Consider the following 28,000-nt stretch of genomic DNA (forward strand, 5'->3'; position numbering starts at 1 on the left):
TATTTCATGGGACAAAATGTTATGATAGATGAGAAATTAGAACGTTTTAGAGGAAGATGCCATCAAAAGCAAATAAATATGGCATTAAAATTTTTGCAGCAGTTGATGCTAAAACGCTTTATACAGTCAAAAGTCGTTATTAGAATTTCTGCATGCCATCTTATGAGATTTAAACTGATGATCTATAATCCGGAATAGCCGAAGTCCGGACGAGTCCGGATTAACGACTTTTGACTGTATCAAATATCCACTTTGATGATGATAGATGCAGACACCGGAGATGAAAAAAAAGCCAGATATAATCACATTTTATAATGATACCAAATGCGGTGTTGATGCTCTGGATAAGATGTGTAGTATTTATAACTGCACTCGCAATACAAGAAGATGGCCGATGATAGTATTTTATTCGATGCTAAATATTTCAGCTATAAACGGACTAGTTGTATTTTGGGGAAATCAGAATACTGTTCAGAACAGGAGAGAGTATTTGAAAAAACTGGTGAAGGAATTAGTCAATGAAGAAGTTGTTAGGCGCATGACTAAACCCAATTTATCGAAGGATTTGCAAATGAAACTTCAAACCTACAGACCAACTGCTGAAGAAGAAAAAAAAAAGCACAGGTTCCCAATAACCAAAATAAATGCAAAAGGTGCTCTACATGTCAAATAAATAAGAAAAATAGATTGATCCAATATTCCTGCATAAAATGTGCTGAATATTTTTGTTTGGAACATGCAGTAATGATGTGTCAGAAATGTTCAAATGAAAACCAAACAAATTTAGAATTGAATTAAAGTATAACTGATCTATTTTGTCATTTTATATTATGTATTTTTATGTGATATTAATTATTTGTGAACAACTGCCATATTTTAAATTTTTTTCAACTACATTAGCATGTTTCATTAGCATGAGTGTTTTTAAACGGCATTTTAACCTGTGTAATAATAATTGTAAATAATAAATAAAAATAAAAAATAAATAAAAAAAAAGAAAGAAAAGTCTGGGTGTAAAAGAAGATTTAAAGTAATACAAAGCACCAGAAAACACATAAAATAGAGATGTATCTGACAGATACAGCGCGCCTGATGCCGCAAGTTTCGAGACACGCCCGACGGAGTGTTAATAATGTTTCCTAGTCAATCAAATATAAATTTCATTATCAATGCAATTTCATTCTTTACGTATACAAACTGTTCTAACAGACACAAAAGATGTACCTAATAATCAGCAAACTATTTTTTTAAGGCTAGTCAAATAAATAAAGCATTTTCATATATTTGGTAACAATATAAATGCAAATTTTTCTATCAAAGTAATCTCAGTGGATTGATCTAGCTAGCTGTATGGTATTGAATTTGACTAAGTTTAATATATTCTACATTCTACAGTACTGTCAGACTGAAGATAGCTTAACCTTTTTTATTTGTTCTCTAGAAATAACTTCAAACACATTGTGTTTTTTACACAGAAATGAGAAAGAATCTCATATTTCTCCCTCACAATTTAAACAAAAAAGAAAGAAAAGTGATACGACTTAGTATCAAGTACTTGATGGCAATAACTAATAATAAAAGTTTGTCTAGATGTTTGTTATTCAATTATGCTGATAACAGTTAAAGAACCTCACATAAAATATTGCACTAAGTAAGTAATGGTTGCATCTAGTAATACACAGGTAATCAAGTATGCTAAATTTCAATTCTATTATAAAAGAATGTCCAAAGAAATCTGAAAGCAATGCTATAAGAAATATGTAGTACAGTCAAAAGTCGTTAATTCGGACACCCATAATCCGGAATGATCTATAATCCGGACCTCAAAGCTAAAAACTTTCTGCACATGCGCCGCGTTAACACATGCGCATAGGCGTTTGCGCGTGCGCGTAAGACCATATGCGTGTGCGCAAGCGCAGAATACATTTACGCGTGAGCGTTTAATGTATAACGAACGGTATAAGCTAAAACTATCTAATTATCTATTTCAGTTAATGTTGATGATTGCGTTGTTCTTTAATCTTCGAATTGGATGCGGCTTATTATTTTTTTGCAGACTGTAAGAGCAATTTTATAAAAGCAAATTTGAACTTTCGATTATGTCAAATAGAATTTCCGATGCTGGAGATCCCAAAGGATCTACAAAACGAAAGTATATTTCGATGTCCGTCAAACAAAAAGTGGAATTGCTGCAAAAAATGGATAAAGACATGAAGAAGGTGACAGAGAGGTTAGTGAAAACGAAAAAATTTCGATTGACAAGTTAGTCAGTATTCTCGGCACAGCAATTACGGGACTTGAACAGCGGAACTTTGTAACTGAACAAGAAATTATGTCTGTTTATAGAATTAAAGAGAAAGTATTATCACATAAAACGAAGCATTAAGCTTTTTCTTTTTTTTTTTTTTTTTTTTTTTTTTTTTTTTTTTTTTTTTTGTAAATTTTGATACCCTTTAGATCATAATTGTTCTTTATTTCATAAATTACGGTTTCATATTTTTAATTTTAGAATTTCTGCATGCCATCTTACGAGATTTAAAGTGATGATCTATAATCCGGAAAAATCGATAATCCGGAATCGCCGAAGTCCCGACGAGTCCGGTTTAACGACTTTTGACTGTACAATGATTTAACAATTAAATCTGCGTGTCCGTAGGTTTTAAAAATTTATGCAAACATTAATTAGAGAATGAGGCTAATAAAATATGCGTAATATAATCTGAGTACTATAAATGCATTTAAACGGCACTATCAATTTGAAAAATATATACAGTATACAAAATTTGAGATCTGGAATAATCAGAACTTATGCGATTGTGGATTTTAGATTGCTAATTTAAATCATGCACGATATAGAAATTATAAAATTAGAAATAGGGAAAGGCATTTAAGAAATAATGGAACATTTATGATCTTATCTTTTACTTTTAAGAGCCGTTTTATCCCTTCCTTCACAGTTGGTAGCAATATTTTTCTGAATTTAAAACCATATTAAAAGTTTTCCCATCCATTAACTCATTGATGATTGGGGCATTGCCATCATAATGAAGACTTCAGCTATTTCATCTTCCTTTGCCATTTTTTTTACATATTCAATTAATCAGAAAATTTTGTGGTTCTTTTTGTTAAAGGAACTTGGCATTTGTTTTGCATGGTGTATTTCCTCAACAGAAGGTGCCACCAGTTGGCCTTTTTTTCTGACATAAACAGATTTTCCATCTAATCATAGTTTGTATTTTTAGCTGAAATTTATTTTTATGATTTGGAATTTGCCACGAGATGAGCAAAAGGCTATTCTATTCTTTCAACAAAGAGGCATGCTGTACAAAAAAAGAGATTATATTTGAATAACTATCCCATGAAATTAAAAACATGACTTGTAGACAAAATGGCAATATTTTCTGTCGTTGGTCTGAGCAAAGTATAAAAATGAAGGTTAGCCTATATTTAAGGATGACCCTTGGGTTATTGCCAAGTTGTTGTTTTATTTATAGTAACCTGAGTGAATATTATGCAAACCCTATTATGATGTAACTGGTTGTGTGATTGTAATGAATTTGTCTGATCGGAAAATATTTGTTGGATGTCAGTTAGGAAGTACGTCGCGTATGGTGTGCTTTGCATCATAAAATAGCTGCCGGTGATAAAGTGGGTGTTTGGTGGTATAGAACGAGAGAGCAGAAGGCATTCTTTCTTTTTGTTTGAAGTGGTTGAGGACAGAAGAAAAGAAACTTTGCTGGATATAATTGAACGGAATTATAAGTATCCTGTTTGTATGAAGGAATTGCTTATGGTCGAATGTAAAGTTCATTCAAATGGCTTTGTAACAAGAAAGGTTCATATGGTCACCATATAAAGTGTTCCATCAGAAAGAGAACATGGTTTGAGGAGAGTTTTTGCTGTTAAGGAATTTTGTGTATCACACACTGAATACATAAAAATTTCTAAATAAGGTAAGCGGATATTTCCTTTGTGTAGTGCATAGTGCATATTTTTTATGTTATATCACTGTTTGACTTAAAATGCAGTTTATTGAGATTATATATTTTGGTAAAAATATACTCACCAGTGCCCCTTGGCAATAATTGGCGGTACAAGGTCACCGAGTTTGTACAATTCTTTGAATTGTTATTTTGGCTTTGTGTAGTGGCAAATTTTGATGCAACAACTGCTACTAAACAAAGCCAAAATAACAAGTCAAAGAATTGCACAAACTCGGTATCCACGTACACATCAACCTATTTTCACTCACAAAAACATCAGAGAATTGCACAAACTAAGCAATGCACACTCCCTCGACTTTGTCCATGTACACATCGATCTACATTCACTTAGAAAGTCAAAGCAGCAACCAACAAAAAATATATAATCTCAATAAACTACGTTTTAAATCAAACAATGAAATAACATAAAAAAGAAATAACATAAAAAAGGAAATTCATGTTAGCACTACACAAAAGAAATATCCAGTTACATTATTTACAAATTTTTGTGTCTTCAGTAAAACGAAATTCCTTAACAGCATCCAAAAACTTCCTAAAATTATCTGAACTAGAATCTGTATATTGGCGTCACCACATAAATTCACAAAACTAAGAGTAAAAAAATATCCCCCGTAGTGCCTGTATCTTTCGACGCTAGACCATACGCATTTCCTTCCTACAAACAGGACACTTATAATGGCTACTAAGTAAGCCTTTCATTTACACACCAGTCAATGAATGCTTTTTTCCCTTTCATTCCAAATCATACAGAAATTCAAATTAAACTTACCACATTCAGCTATTTTACCATGTAAGAAACAAAATAACCAAAGTACTAACACACATATACAAGCCCGTAAAAATATTTTTCCCATTATTCAAATTCACCGCAATCACGCAAGCAATTACGTCATAATAGGGATTCCATAACATTCAACTACTCAGGTTACCACAAATGAAACAACTTAACAATCATCCAAGGGGCACCCTTAAATCTACTCTAAATTATAAATATACAGTAAAAAGTCCGTAATCCAGAAGTCCATTATCCAGAATGATCTATAATCCAGACCTCAATGCTACAAACTTACGCATGCACATAAAATGCGCTTTTAACGCACGTGTCCACTACGCATGCACGTAAAGATTGTTACGTACAACTTCACAATAAGCCTTGGATTATTGTTAAGTTGTTTCATTTATGGTAACCTGAGTAGTTGAATGTTATGGAAAACCTATTATGATGTAATTGCTTACGCACCCATGCACGCTTCCAATAGTGAAGAAAGTGACAGAGAGATTATAGAAAACGAAAAAATTTCGATTGACAAGTTAATCGGTATTCTCGACACAGCAATTACAGGACTTGAACAATGTAACTTTGTAACTGAATATATTAAGCATTCTTTTTTTTTTTTTTTTTTTTTTTTTTTTTTTGTAAATTTTGATACCCTTTAGATCATAATTGCTCTTTATTTCATAAATTGCGGTTTCATATTTTTAATTTTATAATTTCTGCATGCCATCTTACCAGATTTAAATTGATGATCTATAATCCGGAATCGCCGAAGTCCCAACGAGTCCGAATTATGGACTTTGTACTGTATATATTTTTTTGCTCTAGTGAAGAATTGAAGGCTTCTTCAATTTTTAAGTTAAAATAGATCGATTTGTACATAGACAAAGGCAAGTCAGTGCACAATGTCAAGTTTGTGCAATTCTCTGATATTTTTTTAAGTGCAAAATAGGTCAATGTGTACATGTACTGCCAAAAATCACCAAGGGCCCCATAAATATATTTTTACCAAAATGGAAATTTATCTGAATGTTTCTTAGTCAGTTTTAAACTTAACAACAGTTTACAGATTGACTTGGTATTTTGCATGTAGATATACAAAGAGTTCATTTAGAGTAGGCCTTTAAACATGTTAATTTTCAATCCTATTACTGAGGTTGTCTACAAAACTGTACAAGAGATGATACTAGACATGTCCATGAACTTCTAACAACAATAATAAATACTCCAATTTTTTACATTTGTTACATAACGAGATTAATATGAAACTTTATAAACAGAAACAGTACTCAACCCGGGAAGATGCATGATCAAAATATTTCGGCACCCCACGCTAAAAAAAATTCGCTGCCAAATTCTCCCTTTAATTTGAAATGCTTAGGTCCATCAGTAGCTGCCTTCAAGGTCATGTTCTATATGTATCAAGAGGAAATGGCAAATTCTGAGCATTAATTGTCGTTTAAATAATAGTATAGATATATTTAGTGATCGTCAATCAGAAGAAGAGTATGATTCTTCAGAAGATATTCCTTGTGATCAAACTGACTATTTTATAGGAAAGGATAAAAATTAGCTCCAATAAATGATTTATTTCAAATTTTTTCAAGAATTGACAGAAGGGGAATACATGACTTTGAACGAAAAGCTAGAACCTTTTCAAGGACGAAAAGCGAGAAACTTTTCAAGGACGATGCTCCTTTCTGCAGAATATACCTAAGAAACCTGCAAGATATGGTATAAAGATATTTGCTATCATTGAAGCTAGAACCTTCTATGCTTCCAACATGGAAATTTACGTATGTCAGCTGCCAGATGGGCCGTACAAGAAATTCAGTAGTTCTAGTGAAATAATGAAGTGCATCCTAGATCCATTATACAAATCTGGAAGAAACTTTACCACAGACAATTGGTATACCAGTTATGAACTGGCCAATTTCTTACAGAAAATGATTTGATAAACCACACACACACACACACACACACAAAAAAAAAAAAAAAAAAAAAAAAAAAATACAGATGTTATATGTGCCCAAGAGAAATAGACAGAAAATTAAAAACTATATGTGTAAAGTGTACAAAACATATGTCAAGAGCACTGTGAAATAGATGCTTCGTGTATATATTACAAAATATCTAATGCTTCTTGAGCCTAATAGATTTCAATATTAATTATATAACTCATTGTTCATGTAATAATTCAGATTAAAATTGCATTCACAAATAAAAAAACCAAACATTTCTCATAGAAATCAACAATTCCTAGACATCTGAAAAAAAAAAAAAAAGTACTATTCCATTTTGAGAACCGTAAAAAATTGTAGCGAAAATGCATGCGCAAAAGCGCCAAATTTAGCAAATGCGCGCATTTAACAGCCCGCCAAATCTAGCGTACGCGCTGGTTTCAACAGGGTTCGTACACATTTCTGCACACGGAAATTAAGTACTTTTAAGGACCATTAATGAAAAAAATTAAGGACCTATGAGCAAATGGGAACTGAATAAATTCAATTAAAAATATTATTCTATACCTGAATTTCACTTTTGTAATACCATCCTAAAATAAAATAGATACCTAAGTAGTATGCATCATTACTAAACATGAATTAACATAATTATTAATAAGTTTGAGAATAAAATAAACTTCATGCAGTTTATCAAGCAGCATAAAATATTTTACACTTATAATAGTTGGACATATTTAAAAGAAGATAAGTGACATTTACGTTTTACTAATAGTTAGCATTATGCTGTTTTTTTTTTAAATATCTCATTTTGTCACATACTTGGTCAGTCTAGAAGTTAGCAAATAGTAGGGAGATTTTATGTCAAACGGCAAAGGTTAAAATGAGAAGTGAGATCATAATCAGCATGATTTATAAGAAAAGACTGAATGTTGTCCCTCTGCTGCTTGCCTATAGAGAGACCTGCTGATTGGAACAAACCTGAAAGGCCTGATGTAGACACGGTTGGCAAGTGTTGAAAGTTAGTCAAGTTTTGCTTAAAGCAGTTAATGTCATAGCTTTGTGTAGAGTTTCAGGGGTTGTAACCCAGTTAATATATTTTAAGGTTCCAATAAGCCATTAAAGCGCCAGAGGTGATACGTTGTTTTATATATAAGTCTCAGTAGATGCAAAGAATAAGTTTTACTTGATGGTGTTGATGGTTACTTGATGGGTGTTGAATGATGGTTCTCCATACAAAGGATTTGGCGATTGGATTCCCTAAATTACCCAATCGCCCTTTAAAAGGGGGAGTATAAAAGGTATTTCTTCCACCTTCTTGGTGACCTTTCGTGGTGTAGTGGTTTGCACACTGGTAGCGGTATTCCAGAGGTCCGCGGTTCAATTCCTGGTGAAGGCGTTGTTAATTTTTTATCTTTCCTGCTTTCAAAAATACCTAATGTCTCTCTCTACAAGCCTTCCCAAACATTTTGGCTAGTTTATATCAATTTTCTTCTCTTTAATTATCGACCTTTTCTGACAATAATTAGAAATTTGTCTCAATATGCAAACAATGTTCTCGCTAGTTTCTGTGTGCTTTATCTCCTAACTTGTCAACCTTTTCACAATGTACACTGATCAAAAAGAAAAAAAAAAAAAAAAAAAAAAAAAAAAAAAATGGGACAGTGCTATATCTCCCGTTCTACTGGGCCGATTGACAAAATTCAAATTGCGTTTTTCATGTCTCGAAAGCGCGACTTAGGATATATATTAGATTTATATATAGCACTATTCTAACATAGGTATTTTGACACAAAATCGGACTTTTTCTGAAATAACATACCAATTTTTTTACATATTTCGATTCTACGACTCAAATTACGCCTAAATATGAAATTTTGTAAAATTTGGAGCGAAATTTATGGAGAAATTCACAAATTTATGTTGGCACTTTTTTGTCAGTTTGCGCCAAGAATACTTTACTTGGCGAACTTCTTAATATATGGCAACCTAGTTTCCTTTCCCGTGAGAGGGAAAAAAGTCACCATCGTTCCTTTTTTCCAAATAATATTCTTTATATTATATTTTTAATTATAACTTATTATTTTAAGTAATTTTTTCTTTTTCGAATTTCATTTTAATTGTTTAAGTTGCACGCTTTTTTTTTTTTTTTTTTTTTCCGAATAACTGTTTTAAAAATTTCTAGTTACCTATTCGAACTGCGTAAATAAAGGTGCAGCGTTTATTTTTTTTTTTTTTTTTCAAATAGTTTTCTTTATATATATTTTTCGTCATAGTTATTATTTTAGGTCATTTTTAAATTTTTATACTTTTATTTCAATTGTTTGTGTTGCATTGTCTCTTCAGATAATTGTTTTAAAATTTTCTATTTATTCCTTCAAACTGAGCATTTTAAATATATTTATTAATATCAATTTCCAGAATTTGATTTTATTTATTTGAACTGAGTTTCTTTGTAACCCAGACTACGATGCGTTTGAAAACTGCATACTATATTAAAAGAGAAAATACAGTAAAGCACAGTTTTACATGCCTTTCAATGTTCCATTCAGAAAAAATATATATAAATAAGAGAGATGTAAACCGATATTTTAACTTAGGATGACTTGCATACACTGCTTTAAACAGTTTTATCACTGTGCCCATTGCTTTACACAAATTTATCCTACATTTGGTTTCTTAAAATGTTATTAATATTTTAGTCAAATATTTTATTTTTGAAATCGCAAGAATCAAATATCATAAGATTGAAAAGTTTTAAATTAAAAAAAATACGAATACTAAATTTTACGAAAAAATTTATTTTTCTTCTCTTTTTCTTTAAGCATTCTGAAAGTATATTGAAAAGTATCCAACTTTTCGAAACTTTATTTTGGTATTTCTGACAATCATTTTAAATAAAGTTATCGCATTCCATTTCATAAAGGCCCACAAACGGCCGAGGGGTAAAGTTGCTGAACACTGGTAGTTCACTCCGGGGTTCGAACCCCGGTAAACAGGCTGGTTGCATGGGCGTTTTCGTGGATTTTCTCATGTGTACCGCGTATGACAGCTGGTTTCCCTTAGAAAGTTCTTCACGAAGTATTTCGTCAGAGCCTTTATCAGTCTTTAGAGGCTAAACATTTTGAAGGTATGAGATGAAAGGAAAGACTGGTTTCATCAAAAGGTTTTGGTTTATTTTATTACGACAAAGCACACTACGGCTATCTGCCTAAGGGGAGGGATGACTTCCTGGAGGACTTTCTAAGGGAAACTGGCTCGCATACATGTTACACATGGGGAAAACCACGAAAACGCCGTTGCAGCCAGCCCGTTCGCGGGATTCGAACCTCGGACCGAACTACCAGTGTTCAGCGACTTTACCGCTCGGCCGCTGTTTCATCAGGAAGGGAAAAAAAACATCTTTAGGTGACATCCACATACATCAATGGATAAACTCCTAAATCTTCAAATAATTCGACTGAAAAAATCATGGGATTCACCATTTATGATACGATATGATGTTCTATAACGTAATTTACACAACCATATAGTTTAAAACCAGTCGCTCTTCACTTTAATCTGCAATGATATCGTTTTGTCTTTTTTGTTAACACAAGCTCAATTGATGGTATTTGCTGGTGTACACGTCCAAGTGTTTTCTCTTTGAACACCTAAATTCTTTGAAGTATCCTGAAAGTATATTCGAAAGCATCCAACTTTTTGAATATCTTGGTATGTCTGACAGCCAAATTTCCCTGCAAAATTTTGCTTACTTTTCTCCCTAATTTTCTTCTTTCCTTCTACAGTTATTTTCAGTGCTCACACAAGAAAATTAAGATTTTTCGACTGCTAGACTTCCATACATTTTGCAATCATGTCAATTTTTTAAAATATCAATTATATGAATTGTGTTTCAGCTAAAGACAGCTTTTCATTTTCTAGTCATTTTAGCTATAAATAAAGTTTAAAGCGAAGTCCAAAGGATAAATATTTTAATTAAAAGATTTTTGCTAAATGACAAAGAAATAAAACAGTCCAGCAGGGTTTATTCTTCACCACCGAGTAACCCGATTCTTATATCGGCTGAAACAATCTAAATCATACTAAAGATCATGTTTTTTTATACAGTCTATAACACGAGAGAAAAATTAGCTTCTTAAAACATTCTTTCTAAGAGGATTAATATAAAAGATTATATTTATATATATATTTTTAAAGCTGGGACTTGAACCAAACTGTCAAACTTTTAAAGTTTAATTTACATGGTGGTTATAATTAAAGTTTCAATTTGAAATGGTCATAAAAGGAAAACTACCGGACCAAATGTTATCAAACTTGGGAATCGCGAAAAGGAGGTTATGGGAATTTATTTTCGGCGGAAAAAAAAAAAAAAAGAGTTCAAAAACTCACCATTAGGGGAAAAATGGCGCTGTATACAATATTGTTAAATGAAATAAGACACGAAAACATCTGTTTAAAATGTGTTTAATATTTTCCGAAACGTGTTACAAAGCATGTTCAATGTAGCGTCCAGCATTTTCCGAAAGCAAGTTAAATCATGTTACTGCATTCTCAACAGCAGCTCTTAGCATATCAGGTTTGTTTTTGGTTTGGTTTATTAGATTACGGCAAAGCACTCGAGGGCTATCTGCCTTAAGGGAGGGATGCCTTCGTGGAGGACTTTTTAAGGGAAACTGGCTCGTATACACGTTACACATAGCATATCAGGAGGAATGTTATCAGTGTATCACATTTTTCATTTCTGCCAAATTGTTTAGATTATCACCATAAACAGTGCTTTTGAGATAACCTCATAGACAAAAGTCACAGAGGTTGAGGTCTGGTGGGAAGAAGGGAAGTGTTGGCCTATAAGACGTTCATTCGTGAAATGTTGCCTAAGTAAATATGCGACACTCTTGAGGTGGTGCCCAGCCCTGCATAAAAATCGTAGTATCTAAAATGCCACGTTACTGCAGTTCATGTATCATGAAACATTTTAATATTGACTCTAAGTGAGCTGCAATCGCAGTGGTCCAGCTGTCGACTGCTCTTCAGAAAAAAATGGTTCTGTTATAAAACTAGCTGCCATTCAACAGTAAACAATGTGAAATGACTGTTATGCAATCGAATGCAGTAGGAGAATGCAATGGAACTAGATATATAACATGAGAGATTTCTTTGGCCCAAATCGATTAAAACCGCTTTGAATCAGTATCTTCATGTTTTAGTGCCGAATTCAGGCTTAAAAAATTACAAATTAGCGATCTGTAAGAAAACGATTTCCAGATTGTACGCACTTGTGGGAGTGATTTGCGATCTCACATTTTCTATATTTCATAGGTTTTCACGGACGAAATTCTCACTTACAGGGATGGCGCACTCGACATTTATCGAATTTAACGTCTTTAAATGGTAATTTGCCTACTTCAAAGTTTCTTGAGGGTATACAACATATTAAACCCGTTTAACAAAAGGTTAAGTTAGATTCCGACCCATATTTCGTTTAACAATATTGCATACAACGCCATTTCCCCTCTGGTGGTGAGGTTTCGAACTTCCATTTTCGCGGAAAATAAATTCCCATGACCTCCTTTACACGATTTCCAAGTTTGATAACATTTGATCCAGTAGTTTTCCTTTCATGACCGTTTCAATGTGGAACTTTAATTATAACCACTCTGTATATTATTAAATTTTAATTTGAAGCTATGCGTTATATGTATACCATGCGTAAAATTTTCGCTTTTATGGAGAAATAAAAAATCGAAGCAAATATACTTAGTATAATGGACCAAAACTGAAAACATTTCCCCTCCCTCCGAAAATAAAATATTGAAATTTCGAACTTGAATTTATTGGGTTATCGAAATATTTAATTTGACTTATCTTCTAAGTCCTAGTTCCGACAACAATTCCGTCAAAAATTCCGAATTACTTAAGCTAAAGTAAAAGATTTAGTATATATTCACTGTATGTTAATAAAGTAATCAGAGTGTAATAAAAATAGATTATAGAATTTACGCTGATGTATTTTTTTGTCTGACTGCACAACATGTAATGGAAGAGAAGGTTTGTAGAGATCTGTTTTTGACATGCCTCTTAAAGTAGATGACATATTAATTTTGTCTCTTCAATGTCAAAAAACTTTCCTTTGAGAGGCCTTTAGTTTTGGGGAGGAAAAAATCATAAGAAGACAAATTTGAAGAACATGCAGGACAATTGAGTACACATACTTATTTTCGGAGCACAAGCGGTTCTCCGATTGGTTATTGAATAATGAAAAGATGCATTGTCATGCAATACAAAACATTTGGAATACGTTTTCTGACTGAAAACGTAAGATTAAAAGGCATCTGCTTAATTCACAGCCATTTACAAGCCAACTACTCGGGCAATTGCAGAATCGTTTTGATCCTAAGCTTGTAAGACAAACGTAATATCACTGGATTTAAACACTTTTTTAATCTTCCGAGAACGTTCCTTCTTTAGCTCATATTCCAAGAATATTCAGTGAATACAATTATTGCCAAAGAAATTGAATATTCATTTGCACTACGGCTTGGTAGTTTACTAACAAGTTAACAAAACTTAAATTCTGCTTTTTGCGTCTAAGAATACAACAATATTTTAAATATTTACAAATAAAATATTAAATTGGAGATTTAATTGGAGCCTCACCAGTTGCCTAGCATTTGAAGATTGTTAAATACTAATTGTTTGTTGCGAAGTCTAACCCAGGCTGCATGGTTGGTTTTCGTAGTTTTCTAGGTTCTCTTTACAAAGGTTCTCTATGAAAGCATCTTAATCAAATAGTTCCCATGTTCTCTCTATGTTCAAATAACCAACTAACCTAGTTTAAGCGCGATTTCCAAGTGAAGTTACTAGCAAAATCCGAATACTCATTAAAAATCATGTAGCTAGCCAATCGGGAGTAACATGAAAGATACGGCGCCAATAATTGAAATGTTTTTACAGTACGCTGTTTCTTAACTTAGATGGTCATTCCTTAATTAAATAGCCCACCAACGGCCGAGCGGTAAAGACACTGAACCCTGGTAGTTCAGTCCGAGGTTTGAATCCCTCGAACGGGCTGGCCGCATGGGTGGTTTCGTGGTTTTCCCCATGTGTAACGTGTATACGAGCCAGTTTCCCTTAGAAAGTCCTCCACGAAGGCATCCCTCCCTTTAGGCAGATAGCCCTCGTGTGCTTTGCCGCAATTAAATAATCCAATCCAATCCTTAATTAAATATAATTGATTTGTAAGTTCTACTAGAACTGATGGTAAGAATTGAAGTGGAAATAAGTAATATGGTGTGCAATCTTGATTAATATAAAATTAAAAATATTTGCATAGAAAAATGTTTGCATTCAGACAGAAAGTTTTTTGAAATATTTGCAATTACTTTATAAGAAGGATTTATTAATAACCGTAATAATTACTTATTATATTACTGATGATTAGGATTCAGTTCTTGACAATTACATTCTAAATTAGAATTTTAAGGATATAATGAAAATATGCTATGCACAAAAATACATTTTAGGAAAAAAAATGAGTTGATTTTTTTGTTTTAAAACTTCTTCAATTCATTTAGTAAACATCGTATCCTCGTTGTTTATTGAATCCAGAATGTTGGTGTCGTTTTTATAATTATTCTTACTTGTCCACAGAATCTGCTGACTTATCCAGCCATTAAGTAGCTGCAGATCATTTCTACATAACCACTGAACTTTCATTAATTCAGAGGGTTGTATGTTTATATCATAATTTGACTTATTAAAATTAAAAAATATAAAAAATGATTATTCTAAATATTATGTTTCTATAAAAATATATTGTGCTTTAAAAATATGGATGATAATATCAGCCGCTCTTTCAGCCACTTCAAAAGCAACAGTTTGTTTAGAAATAAATTATGCAGTTAATGTCATAAAATTCAAATAAATATCAAACGAAAATTCTCAGTTTTAGACAATTCGATTTAAACGAAGTAAAGTAGCAGACGATAAAACGCCGAAGGTAAAAATTTACTCTTACAAAAACTTACTCTTAAATGTTTTTTAAAAAAGAAAAGATACGAGAGAAATTAAAAAAAAATAGTTAAAAATTTGAATAATATCATCTATAATTTAAAAAATAGCCTTTCATATAGTATTAATAAATATTTATTATGCATCATTGAGGGAAAAAATGTCATATAATTAATTCTTCGTAAAATTTTACTTGAAGTTTAAGGTTAAAAATAGCTGTGGCAATTCAGTGTAACAAAAATCCATAGACCACATTTGGCGTTATTATCGCTCAAAAAAAAAGGTGCCAAATTTCAAAATGCGAAATTATGTAAATTTGTGTATATCTTAGAAAATTTTGAATAAAAAAGTCTAATTTTTTGTAGATATGCTTAAACATACACCTACTTTAAGATGATGGTAAAAATTTTATAGGTTATACAGTAAGACCCCGCTTAACGCTGTTTCGGTTTAGCGCTCTTTTATTTCAACCCGGGGATTCCACGAAATCGCTCGCAGCATACGGGGATTCCCCGAAATATTATGCAGCGATAGATTTCAAATACATATCCGAAAGAGTGTACTTGTATTTCTTGTTTGGTGCGGTATTGTACAGACATATTTTGAAGGCGTAAATGTGGAAGATGTCGAAGAAATAATTCAAGAAGCAGCGGCTAGTCTTTCTAATGATGAGCTCAAGGAATTAACTGAACAAGAAGAAAACAAAAATGTTGACAGCAGTGATTCAGAAGAAGAGCAAAAAGAACTTTCGATGGCGTTTGTAAAAAGGACTTTGTCTACCATAACTGAAATAATGGATCAATTCATTGAAAATGATCCGAATTTTGACAGGAGCTCAAAAGTAAGGCGTGGTGTTAGAGATGCTCTATCCGTTTATGAAGAACTTTTAAGAGAACGCAAAAGAAAAAGGCAAACAACATTAGATGCTTTTGTCACAAAAAGGCAGAACACTGAAAACGCGGAAGGGTAACTAAATATGACTGACTTAGAATTTTATTTGTTTTTTTTAAGAATATTCGTTTTGTTATTTATATTTTGTTTTTATTTTTGCAAGAAATAATAATGTGGTATTAATTTGGGCTTTAAGAAATAAATGTTTGGTTTTATTTTTCTTAAAAAAACATACTTTTTAAATTTAATACCTAACCAATTTCCTAGCCATCTTCCCCTAACCCCAATATTTACATGTAAAGATAGCCTCGTTTAGCGCTGTTTCGCATTACGCTCTACTTTGATGGAACGTATCCCCCGCGTTAAGCGGGGTCTTACTGTAATTCAAAATTTTTTTCGAAAAATTTATAGAAATTATTTAAAAATAGAAATTTAAAAAATAAAACGCAAAAAATGGGTAAATTTTATTTGGAATGAACCAAAATTTCGAAACGTGAGAGAAAAAATCAAAAACGTTTAATAAAAAAAGAGATATTAATAAATATTTGCCAAATTCAACTAACATTGAGGAGCTAAAATTTTGAGAGCTAATATTTTAAAAACTATTTGTACGATTTTTACAAAACTTGGTATTCTGGCATAATTTGAGTCATAGAATCGAAATATGTAAAAAAATTGGTATGTTATTTCAGAAAAAGTCCGATTTTGTGTCAAAATACCTATGTTAGAATAGTGCTATATATAAATCTAATATATATACTAAGTCGCGCTTTCGAGACATGAAAAAAGCAGTTTGAATTTTGTCAATCGGCCCAGTAGAATGGGAGATATAGCACTGTCCCATTTTTTTTTTTTTTTTTTTGAGCAGTGTACCTATGATGGTTTACTTGATCTTCTAAAAGCTAAATAGTCCCTCCCCCCCCCCGATAGACGTGAAGCAAATTATCACTGTATCTGAAAGTAACTACAATGTCAGACAAAGAACTTAGAACATAAAGGCATGTTCTGATGCTAACAAAGTCAACTCACGGTGACGTAATTAAACAAGAATAGTCAAATTCAAACTAAAAATGTGGACTAGTGGTCAAAGATAATACAATTTAATTTTATTTTATTCTGGCTCAGTAACGCTATCATATGAGGAAACAGAAATGGGAAGTTATAGTAAAGTCTGAAATGATAAACGATTGGGTAATTTACATAATAATAACTGCACATATCTTTGAAGAATAATTTTCTTTATGTATTCGGTTTCTTTCTTCAACGTGTTTCCTTTTAATTTTAGAATTTTAGAATTTAATTAGGGATTTCTGTTATTCTAAAAAACACTAAATGCATTTAGAATGTACAGAAAAAGGCGGCTAATTTTATTTCTTTAGTAATATGAACAGTCAGAAGAAATATGAAATATATATGGTAAAGGCCGGTTACAGAGCAGGTGTGGCAGAATTTTGAGAATTTAGTGACACACAGAACAACAAAATCTAGAAATGGCAAAACTTTTAGAATTTAGAGCAGGCATCGGAAAGCAGAATTTAGATAGGCACTAGGCAGCAGAATTAGGATACACAGAGATTGCATCAGGTGGGAAAATGCATAGCACCAGCTCTGTGTACGATGCATTTAGACACATTTGATGAATCTTTTAAATTGTAAGTTTTCAATTTCTTTATTAATAAAAATATCTCTTTATATAATGCCTTCCAAGTGATAAGATTAGAAGCATTTTTGATATTTTCCATGCTTTTGTCTAGTAAAAAGTAGAGAAAATAAAGGGAAGATATAAATGTTAAGAAAAAATATTCTAATATCAGATATAAAACATTCAAATATTATGTTTCCATTGTTCTTCCAGACGTTCTCCAAAAAGTAAGAAATTCATCGCAAACTTTCTGTAAAATGCATCCATTACGTGTTGATATGTTGACACCATGGAGACATTTTTAATTTGTCACATATTTCTCGAATCTTCTAGAATCGTGGGCCTATAAATTTTGCCTTCAAATCCTTCTAAACTTTCCATGCTACAATGTCAAAAATACTAAAGAAAAATTATCCCAACCAGTTCTGTAACAGCAAAAAGCCAGAAATATTTTGAAAAAAAAAAAAAAAAAAAAAAAAAAAGGAAGGAAAAAGTGTAAAATTAATTTTATAGAGAAAACTGATGCATATTCTGAGAATTTTGAATAATCTGAGACAATTACATGGGGAAAGTGCAGAATCACCCACTGCTTGGCACGTTTTTAAGAATTGCACATACTCTGTATCCATGTACACATCGACCTATTTTCACTTAAAAAAATATCCCAGAATTGCACAAAAATGGCATTGCGCACTTCCTTGATTTAATCCATATACACATCGACCTATTTTCACTTAAGTCAAAGAAAATTGACAAAAATACAATTCTTCTTAATATTGTAAAAGGCACCAAACAAATAAGTGGGCAATTCTGCACTTTAGCCAAAACTCTATGAAAAAATTTTAAAAAAGACATTTTAATTAATTACATAGCTAATTTTGCTTTTACTAAGAACAGTTTCGTAAATTATACTTTATAGCTATATACCTTGTTTATTTTTCAGATTTAAAATATTGTATAATAAGTTGCCAAAATGAAACTTTATAATATGACAACGAAAAATAAAAATGTTTTATTTGAATGTTATTTTTTAAATATAATTCTAATATATTACCATTATTTTAATGAAATTTATCAATGTTATGATATTTTAAAAAAATCGCCGAAAAATTCTCAGATCTCGGAATTAAAAATTTTCTATAGAAACTGATCTTAAAATCGCCAAAATGTTGACAAGTTGTCAAATTTAGAACCATTTAATAAAAGAATTCACAACCCCAAAAGCGAAAAGTTGTTTAAGAGCTTTTTATTAGAAAAAATGAATTTCGAAATGATTATGTTTCGCTTCTTGCTTAGAAACTCGAGTATCCCATCATTTATATTAGAAATAGAAACAAATTATAACCATATACATCAGTGAATTGCCAAAAATATTCCTCCAAAATGCTAATTCACACTCAAAATAGCAGTTGTAAAAACAGAGAGAAATTTTAGATGATTAAAATTAAGGACCTTCTACTGATTTTGTCCAAAATTAAGGACTTTTAGAGACCAAAAATTGATTTAAAAAAATGTAAGGACTCTTAAGGACCATACGAACCCTGTTTCAAACTGCGTAAGTTTAGATAGTTCTATATTTTTTAAGACACTATTGAAATACTAGTTTAATTTTCAAATCCTTTTTTTGATATCCTATGGATAAAACAATGTGGGAATTGCCCATGACGAAAAGTCTGCAAAAAATTTTTTTCAAAGAAAAGGCATCATTTATTATAGAAAATTATGTTTGAACAACCAATGAGATGAAATTATGCTTTAGCGATAACTCGGTAACAAAATAGTGATGCAGGAATCCCTTCAGTTATGTTTAGCCTTTTTTTATATAAATTATAATTATGATTTGAAATAGTTATTTACTCTAATGGTTCCATTTAGTTATGTTTAGCCTTTTTTATATGAATAATAATAATAAAAATGTATTATATGAAATTAACTTTTCATCTAAATTAAAACATCAATCAAGTTATTTACTATTATACTTCCTTTCTTGCATTAGGGTTGCCGCAATTATTTTTGGCAGCACTGGCATCAACAATAGTTTGGAGATTTTTTTTACGGCCCTCAAAACCGAATAGTACCAAAAAAATTATATATTTGTTAATTTTTAAATTAGCATTATTTTAAGCTATTTTATATAATAAATTTTGCAATTAATATTTATTTTTAATTACGAATTATAAACAGCATATTTTTCGACGGGGAAAGTGCAGAATCGCATACTGCTTGGCACGTTTTTAAGAATTACACATACTCGGTATCCATGTACACATCGACCTATTTTCACTTAAAAAAATATCCCAGAATTGCACAAAAATGGCATTGCACACTCCCTTGACTTTATCTATGCACACATCGACCAGTTTTCACTTAAGAAGTCAAAGAAAATTGACAAAAATCCGATTCTCCTTTCTCTTGTAAAAAGCGCCAGGTTAATCCTAGTATCCGGTGAACACGGGATTTGGCTACTTTTGGCGACTTTTATGATGAACAGTAAAAACGGGACATATACGCCGAGTAGTAAACGGGTATTCAAAGAATGTATTATAGTTATACATAGTAGATACTATGTATATAGTGATAGTATATAGTGTATAGTATACTATGGAAGCACTTCCACAGAGAACCCGGTAAATATAAACATCGCCAACTTTGGCGATAAAAGTTCAAACCTGGTAACCCAGCGCATTTATCCTATTCGCTTGTTCGAAGTTTGCAACCATTCCTCTTGGGTTCACTTTGTTGAATTATCACTGTCGTTGTTCGCATTTGCAGATTTATATTATTGTTCTCTTATTTATTATTATTTTCTCTGAATTTTTTAACAACGAATAGATAGAAATATTTTCGTAGATAGAAGCCGGTTCGGGATGAAAGGAAGAAAATACGGCGGGAGGGGTGAATGCTAATTTGTAACACGGCTGTTCACGTTGTGTTCTTAATTATTAACAGCTCTAAAAACCAGCAATTTAAATAACTAAGTAATGCTTTTATTTTTATTATTGGTTATTGTCATCTAAAATTTATGAGAATAAATCAATTTTCTGGCGTAAAATTTTAACAGTAACCTTTCAAAGGATGGCAAGTGTGACATAAATAGATGATTAAGTTGAAATAAAAAAGATTATTGATTATCTAAGATGACAGAATAGTTTGATGCATCACCATGGTCATCAAAATTAGCAAACCACTGCTGGTGTAAGGAATATATTGTTTTCTTTAACTGGAATTTAAGACAAATTTTTTTTTGTTTATCACATTTAACAGGTTAATTTCAGTACATTAATACTAATTTATATTTTTCAAATGAATTTTTATTTCCGTTATAAATGCTTATATATTATCTTATACTTAATATATTCTTTTCTGTGCTAACTTGAATTTAATACAATTTTCGCTTAACAAGTTAGTTTTACATCTACATGCTTATTATCTGTGAATTTTTACTACCATATGCTTAATATATTGTTTTGTCTGCTAACTTGAATTTACATGCACTAAAAATCACGTTTACAAAATATGACGTTTGCGGCTCAGCTCATCGCCGATGAACCACGAGCTTGGCGAGTAAAAATGCAACGGCGCCAACGGGTTCTCTGCGGATGAAAACCCTATACTATCAGTATATATACATATAGACGTTCTTTGGTGTTGGCGATAATTTTCAAAATCGTGCCAAGGCTGTACCCTATACTAGGATTTTACCAAAGCGCCAAACAAATAAGTGGGCGATTCTGCACTTTACCCTTTTTCGACATCTGTTGATACTTTGTAAAGGTTTGGTTTGTCACTTCAAAATAAATGAAATTTAAGTATAATGATAACTGGTACTTTCTGATTATCTGTAGCAGATATCTCGACACTCCGCAGAACTAAGTTTTTAGAATATTTTCGAGAATACACATGACAATAACCATTCGAGTTTGTTTTGTTTGATTATGGCAAAGTACTCGAGGGCCATCTGCCTAAGAGATGCCTTCGTGGAGGACTTTTTAATGGAACTGGTTTATACATTACACATGGAGAAAACCACGAAAACTGCCATGCAGCCAGCCTGTTTGCCGGGATTCAAACTCCGGACTGAACTACCACTGTTCAGCGACTTTCCTGCTCGATTGGTGGTGGGTGATACTTTGTTATAGAAATATTAAATAATGAATGAAAGGCTAATATAATGAACTCTACAACATCCTGTCTGTACATAACTCTGTACATAAGTATATGTATATAAGTTTGTACATAAGTCAATATCACATCCTGTCTGTACATAAATCTATACATAAGTATATGTATATAAGTCAATATATGAATTTTATGAACCATTTCAACTGTAATTATGAGCTTTTAATTCCAAATAATTTCTAAAAGAGTATATCTTACAAGATCATTTACCATATCCTCTGGATAATTACACTGTCAAGATTTTCATATGAATAAGTGATGAATTATCTGGTTTTCACCTTCTCAGGAAGTGGTATCCTAGGGATTTTATATAATGCACATATCATTCTCAGGGCATTTTACGTTTAGCAGAATTATAAGCCTACTAAAAGTGTACTAATCAGCAGATGCGTTAGCTAGGCTATGTGATTTCATATATTTAAGTCTCAAATGTAGGGCATATATGTATATTATAAAAGAATAAAATGTCAAAAATCACCTTTGTAGCTTTACTGCTTCCTCTGATTTTATTTATCTTTTTTTGGGCTACATCCGCTCGATCACAAACAAGCTTTAAACGCTTGTTATACTCTCCCACACGATCCTGAATCTTTTTGAATATACTATCAGAAATTTTCTTCAAGTAATCCAAAGAATCCGCTATCTGAAGCATAGCCTCTTCCCGGCGTAAATCTGGCGGTATAAGACGAAGTTCGTAAGACTGCATCTTCATAACGAACTTCGTATCAGGACATTCATAATTAACTTAATTTCATTCATAAGATATTTTCATAAGATACTTAAGTTAGTAAATAGCGCGCTACCCCATATCTTTTCCCTTCAGGTCTCTGACTACAAACAATGTTTAGACCGCAACGCCCCTATCGATAAAAGTGCAAACGATATCTGAAAGATCCCTCAAAGCAAATTTAAAATAAAATTAAAAAAAAAAAAAAAAAATCTATAAGTATGTGAAATATAATTTACCGATAATTTCCTTTTCCATGATTGATTGTATTGTGTCATAAAACATATATATGTTAGTTTAGCCGTCTTGAATAATTTTTTAATATACATGAAGAACACGCATTCTAATATATTGGAAGCTTTTGAGCCGTTCTGTTTAGGAACTTTGCAACTCATTGCGTGTTAGTTAGTGCTGTAGAAGTAACGAGAAATTATGTACCCGTATGTATTCGTTACTCGGTGAACCAGTACTCGTTACTATCGTATCGTTACTCGTTACTTTCGGTAAAATCCATCGGTATCCGTATCCTGAGCCTATTTTATCGGTCTACGGCCCTAAAAAGGGCCTTGAAACGTCGCATCGCATTGAATCACGTGAGCTTTTCTACCCCGCGGGAACTGGGTAGTGCTGCGATAGGGAGTTTTGAGTCGCATTTTTGAGTAGAAATAATTCACTTTATTTTGGCTATTATTTTTTTGTGCACTGGATATGATTCATTATTAAATTTTCTATTGCTGTCAGGGCTTAGTTTCTAAAGTCAGAAGCGCCTACGGAAGGCCGTCAGGAAAATAGGAAAAAATAAAGAAAGAAAGGAAATAAATATTACAATAATAACATTAATTAATAATTAAAATAACAAAAAATTACTTATTAAAAAACTTAATAATTAAAATAATAAAAAATAGTGATTAAAATAATGAATAATTAAAGTAACATAATAATTAGCAACTGAAGTATAAAATACTTATAAGTAAAATTTAATAAAAATGTAAAAACAAATAAAAATTAAAATAATTTTTAAGTTTATGATGATTAATTAAATAATAAAGTAAAATACCAGATCTTGTCTTATTGGCTTAGTATCGTTTCGTCCTTTCTCATTTCATCCCCAGCTCGAAAAAGTGTTATTTCGTTCGCTGCCTTTCCCCACCAATTCCCTCTTTCCCGTTTCATCCGCTGTTTGAAAAATAAGTGTTTACTTTACGATAAGGCGAACGTCTGTTTACTTCAATTAAAATGGTTTAGAAGAGATGACTCAGGACTTGGAAGACTTCAGGACTTATTTATCCTTGGAGATGACTGTTTCTACTTCGACTTAGCTTTTGATTTTTTAATAATATTTAATATTTTATGCAGACAAATTATGTTGAGCAGAATAATGAATTTCAGACGTGTTCAAAAGGTGTGTATCTGAATATAATAACATTTTTGTTGTATAATATCCATTTTTTTAATTTCACACATTTCTAAAGCAACGGAAGTACGGTATCACTATTTTGGCACACACATCAAAAACATGTATAATTAAGATTAATGTTACATTCCTTATTAAAAGTAATAGGTCTTCATTAAATGCAACCATTCATGCTTTTAGAGGATTTTACATGTGGTGGTCTTAAAAAGATGATGTTCACTACCAATGTTTGTTTATGTTTCCCAAAATAGAGATCTCTTAAAAGGTGACCTTTTAGAGATGTTGTAAATAGATGATTTGCTATAATTATTTTCCAATAGATAATGGAATTAATGTAATTTAATGTCAATAACTTGAGGAAGCAAGTTTAAATACGGTGCAACAAAAATACAGAAGTATTTTAAATGACGAAAATATTCATATTTTGTCAATATCAAATTTAAAAAAGAATTAATTTTGGACAAATTATGAAATCTAACTTTTAATGTCGTCTTCTGGTTTCTATATTTATATCTGGCAAAGTTTTATACTTGTTATGAAAAAATAAAAATGCAAGAAGTTTGAGTCCCGTAGGACAAAGATTGACCGGGAAATTTAGTTTCAAAATTTGCAATGTTTGGTGCCATTTGTAACTTGCCTTCGGGTATCGCTTAATTGAGTTAGAATAATTCGAGGAAATAAGTTTAAATGAAGTGCAGCAAAAATAAGCATAATTTAAATAGTCGTAGAAGGAATCCATATCAAATTTTCACTTTTTCATAATGACCATAAAACTTTCCCAAATAAAAATACAGAAACTGGGAGACCGCATTAAAGATTAGCTTTCGTTATTTGTCCGTTATTCGTTATTTCGTTTGCTGCTTCCCCCATTCCCTTCATCAGAACCGCTAATGACGAAAGGGTGAAATTTCCCCGATTCATCCCCTTTCCAAAAACTCCTAGTTGAGACTGTTATTTGTTGAGACAAGGAATGCTATGTTATAAATGTCAACTTGCTTTTTACACTTAACAATATAATCGATAAAAACATTCGCACATGCATAGGTTAAGTACGAATTAAGAAAGAGCTTAAAAGAAATTTAGAAATCTATAAAAGGTAAGGACATTTTTATGTTACTTTATTAGAGATAATAGTGAAGCACTAAATATTTCAATCAATGTTATTTCATAATGCAATGAGTATACCTTTATTCATTTAAGAAATGGCTCATCAGCGGTCGAGCGGTAAAATCGCTGAACACTGGTAGTTCCGACCTGAGTTCGATCTCAGGCAAACGGGCTGGCTTCATAAGCGTTTTGTGGTTTTTTTCCCGTACCAGCTTACAAGCCAGCTTACCACGTACCATACGAGCCAGCTTACCACGTACCATACGAGCCAGCATACCACGTACCATACGAGCCAGCATACCACGTACCATACGAGCCAGCTTTCCTAAGAAAGTGCTCTACGAAGACATTTTTCCTCTTAGGCACATAGCCCCAGTGTGTTTTGTCATAATCAACTAAACCAAATCATTTAAGAAATATATCAGTTGATCACTGCTCAGTGTACATCTGCTGTTTGCTTATAAAAACACTTTGTAAAGACATTTCCACTATTTTGCTAATAATTCTGGAAGGCTCATAGAATCCGAAATTATGTTACACTAGCTAACAGAGAACTTAAGTCTGCTTAATCTGCTTGACTTGCTTTCGTGTCTTTGGGAAACGTAAGTATATGCAGAAATAAATATTAAAATCTATCACGTATATTTGTAAAGATGTAAAGCATACTGTTTTGGTTCACAATAATGATAAATATGCATCACGTTACGACATTTTTAAAAGATCACAAATAATTATACATATGCTAGACTTCTAACAAAATTTCTGTTACAATATGAATATGCATTTATTATTATATGAGTCGTAAAACGGCCCACCAGCGGCCGAGCGGTAAAGTCGCTGAACACTGGTAGTTCGGTCCGAGGTTCAAATCCCGCGAACGATCCGGCTACATGGGTGTTTTCGTGGTTTTCCCCATGTATAACGTGTATACAAGCCAGTTTCCCTTAGAAAGTCCTCCACGAAAGCATCCATCCCTTAGTCAGATAGCCATAGTGTGCTTTGCCATAATTAAACACACACATACACACATGAGGCGTAAAATTCAGTATTCGTCAATTTTAGATTCTAGGTATATGACAAAAAAATTTCTTTTTTAATTTTCGTTTTGTTTTTAAAAATTAATTCACTTTATAGCTTTTCTCCAATTTATTATAAAGGTATAGGAGTTAAATTTTGATTTATATATAATATGATATAAATTCATCATTCATTAATAATATTTTATGTATAACAAAAAAATTATTATTAATGTTCCAAATTTTAATTTTTTTAATGATTTGTCTTCCATTTGTTGTATATTTGTTGAATGCATAGCTAAATATTTCAATTATACACAATAAGATTCTGCAGAAAACAATTCAGCTGGCATGACAGCTAATTGCGAAAGAAAAATTAGAGTCTTATTGCTCTTAACTCTTAGTACAAGCAGCCATTTTAAAATTGACGTTAAAATAAATTTATTCTATGGTCTATTAGAAAATAACTATACTGAATCATTTATTGACGACTTCTAAGAGGTCGCTTTCTGAAAGAAACCTGTATTTTTGAGAACATAAACATACGTTGATATTGAACATCACTTTTTTAAAATGCCAGAGCAAATGCACAGAGCTCCAAAAATCATCTAAAAGCATAGACGGTCACGTTTTAAAAGGCTGACTACTTTTAATAAAGCTTGTATATTAATGTTCATTATACATTTCTCACATTTTTACTTTCTTTCAAAACAGCGATACTGCGGTCAATTGCTTTAGAACTATGTGAAACTAATAAAATGGGCCCTATGTTATAAAAACCTAATTATATTCAGATAAACACCTTTTGAACATGTTTGATATCCATTATTCTAATCAGAATACTTTGTCTACAGAAAACATTGAATCAATATTAGAAATCAAAAGCTAAGTGAAATTAAAGTAGGAAGAGTCATATCGTCTCACACATTTTAATTGAAGTAAACAGGTGCTTACTTTATCGTAAAGTGAACACCCGTTTTTCAAACAGCGAATGAAAAGAAAAAAAGAGTCCACCAGAGCTCGAGCGGTAAAGTCGCTGAGCACTAATAGTTCGGTCCGGGGTTCAATTCCCGGCTAACGGCTAGCTGCACGGGCGTTTTCGTGGTTTTCCCCGTGTGTAACTTGCATATGAGTCAGTTTCCTTTAAAAATACTCCACGAAGGCCTCCCTCCCCGTAGGGGCAATAGCCCTAGTGTGCTTTGCTGTAACCGAATAAACCGAAACCGGAAAAAAAAAAAAAGAGAATTTGTGGTGGAAGGCAGCGACGAAACGTCGTTTTAGAAGAATGGGCTACATAACCAAATTTCTATCTATACTCTGGTAAACAGTACATTATTTTCTCATCAAAAGCCTAAATTTAGCTAATGCTCGGCTTAGTTCTTATATTGCAATTTTAGCCAAAGCCCCCAAACAAGACGATGTCTGGTATTTTATTTCATTATTTAGTTATTCATCATTAATTTAAGAATTAACTAAATTTTCATTTGTCTTTAAATTTTTATTGAATTATAATAATAATCATTTAATATTCTAGTTGCTAATTATTTTATTATTGTAATAGTTATTTTATTTATTTATTTATTTATTCATCTTTCCTGATGGCCTTCCATAGAGCTCCAGCACTTCTAATTTTAAAAATTAAGTCCTGACTACAACCAATGATTGCGAAAATAAAAGTCAAGTAACTTATTTAGTGATAATTAAATAAAATAAAAGCCAAAGCTTTTATTATATATATATATATATATATATATGTTTGTGTGTGTGTGTGTACTTTAAATTTAATTATAAGGACATATATATATATGTGCTTTACATTTAATTATAATTTATTTGATATATATATACATATTTACGTTTGGTAGCATTACCAATTGCAATAAAAAGGGAGGTGCACATCTAGATGTTATAACGGACCCATATACAAAATTTCAACGTTCTATAACTAATCGTTTTTGAGTTATGCAAAATGCATACATACGTACTTGCACATCACGAAAAAAATCCCTTTCAAGTATCAACTTAGAGTCATAATCATTAGTCATAAGTATCAGCTTAGAGTAAATGGGATTACATTTAACAATAAGTTTTTTTTTTTTTGAAAAAAAAGGACTCTCTCTTTTTTTTGAAAAAAAAAAAAAGAGAGAGTCCTTCATTGTGTTCGTACGTACATACGTCACCCCAAAAAATAATTCACATGGATTCTGTAATCGTCAAAAACGGATATTTCCGTTAAAATATGATACCCAAAGTTTTCTCGATTACAATAAT

General features: G+C 31.8%; 1 protein-coding gene across 1 annotated transcript in view; it reads right to left on the reverse strand.

Annotated features, from left to right (window-relative positions):
- Window positions 1-22,317, reverse strand: part of LOC118204824 (WASH complex subunit 1-like) — a 102,337-nt gene extending 80,020 nt beyond the window's left edge. Inside the window, exon 1 of the mRNA XM_085817379.1 lies at window positions 21,944-22,317. Coding sequence (XP_085673505.1) covers window positions 21,944-22,177 — 234 coding nt within the window. The 5' untranslated portion in view covers window positions 22,178-22,317. The remainder of the gene's footprint in view (window positions 1-21,943) is intronic.
- Between the last annotated feature and the right edge of the window lie 5,683 nt (window positions 22,318-28,000).

This window comes from Stegodyphus dumicola, chromosome 5 (assembly GCF_044657685.1).
Source record: "Stegodyphus dumicola isolate Sdum_Otavi_A_Nest chromosome 5, ASM4465768v1".
Classification (NCBI taxonomy): Eukaryota; Metazoa; Arthropoda; class Arachnida; order Araneae; family Eresidae; genus Stegodyphus; species Stegodyphus dumicola.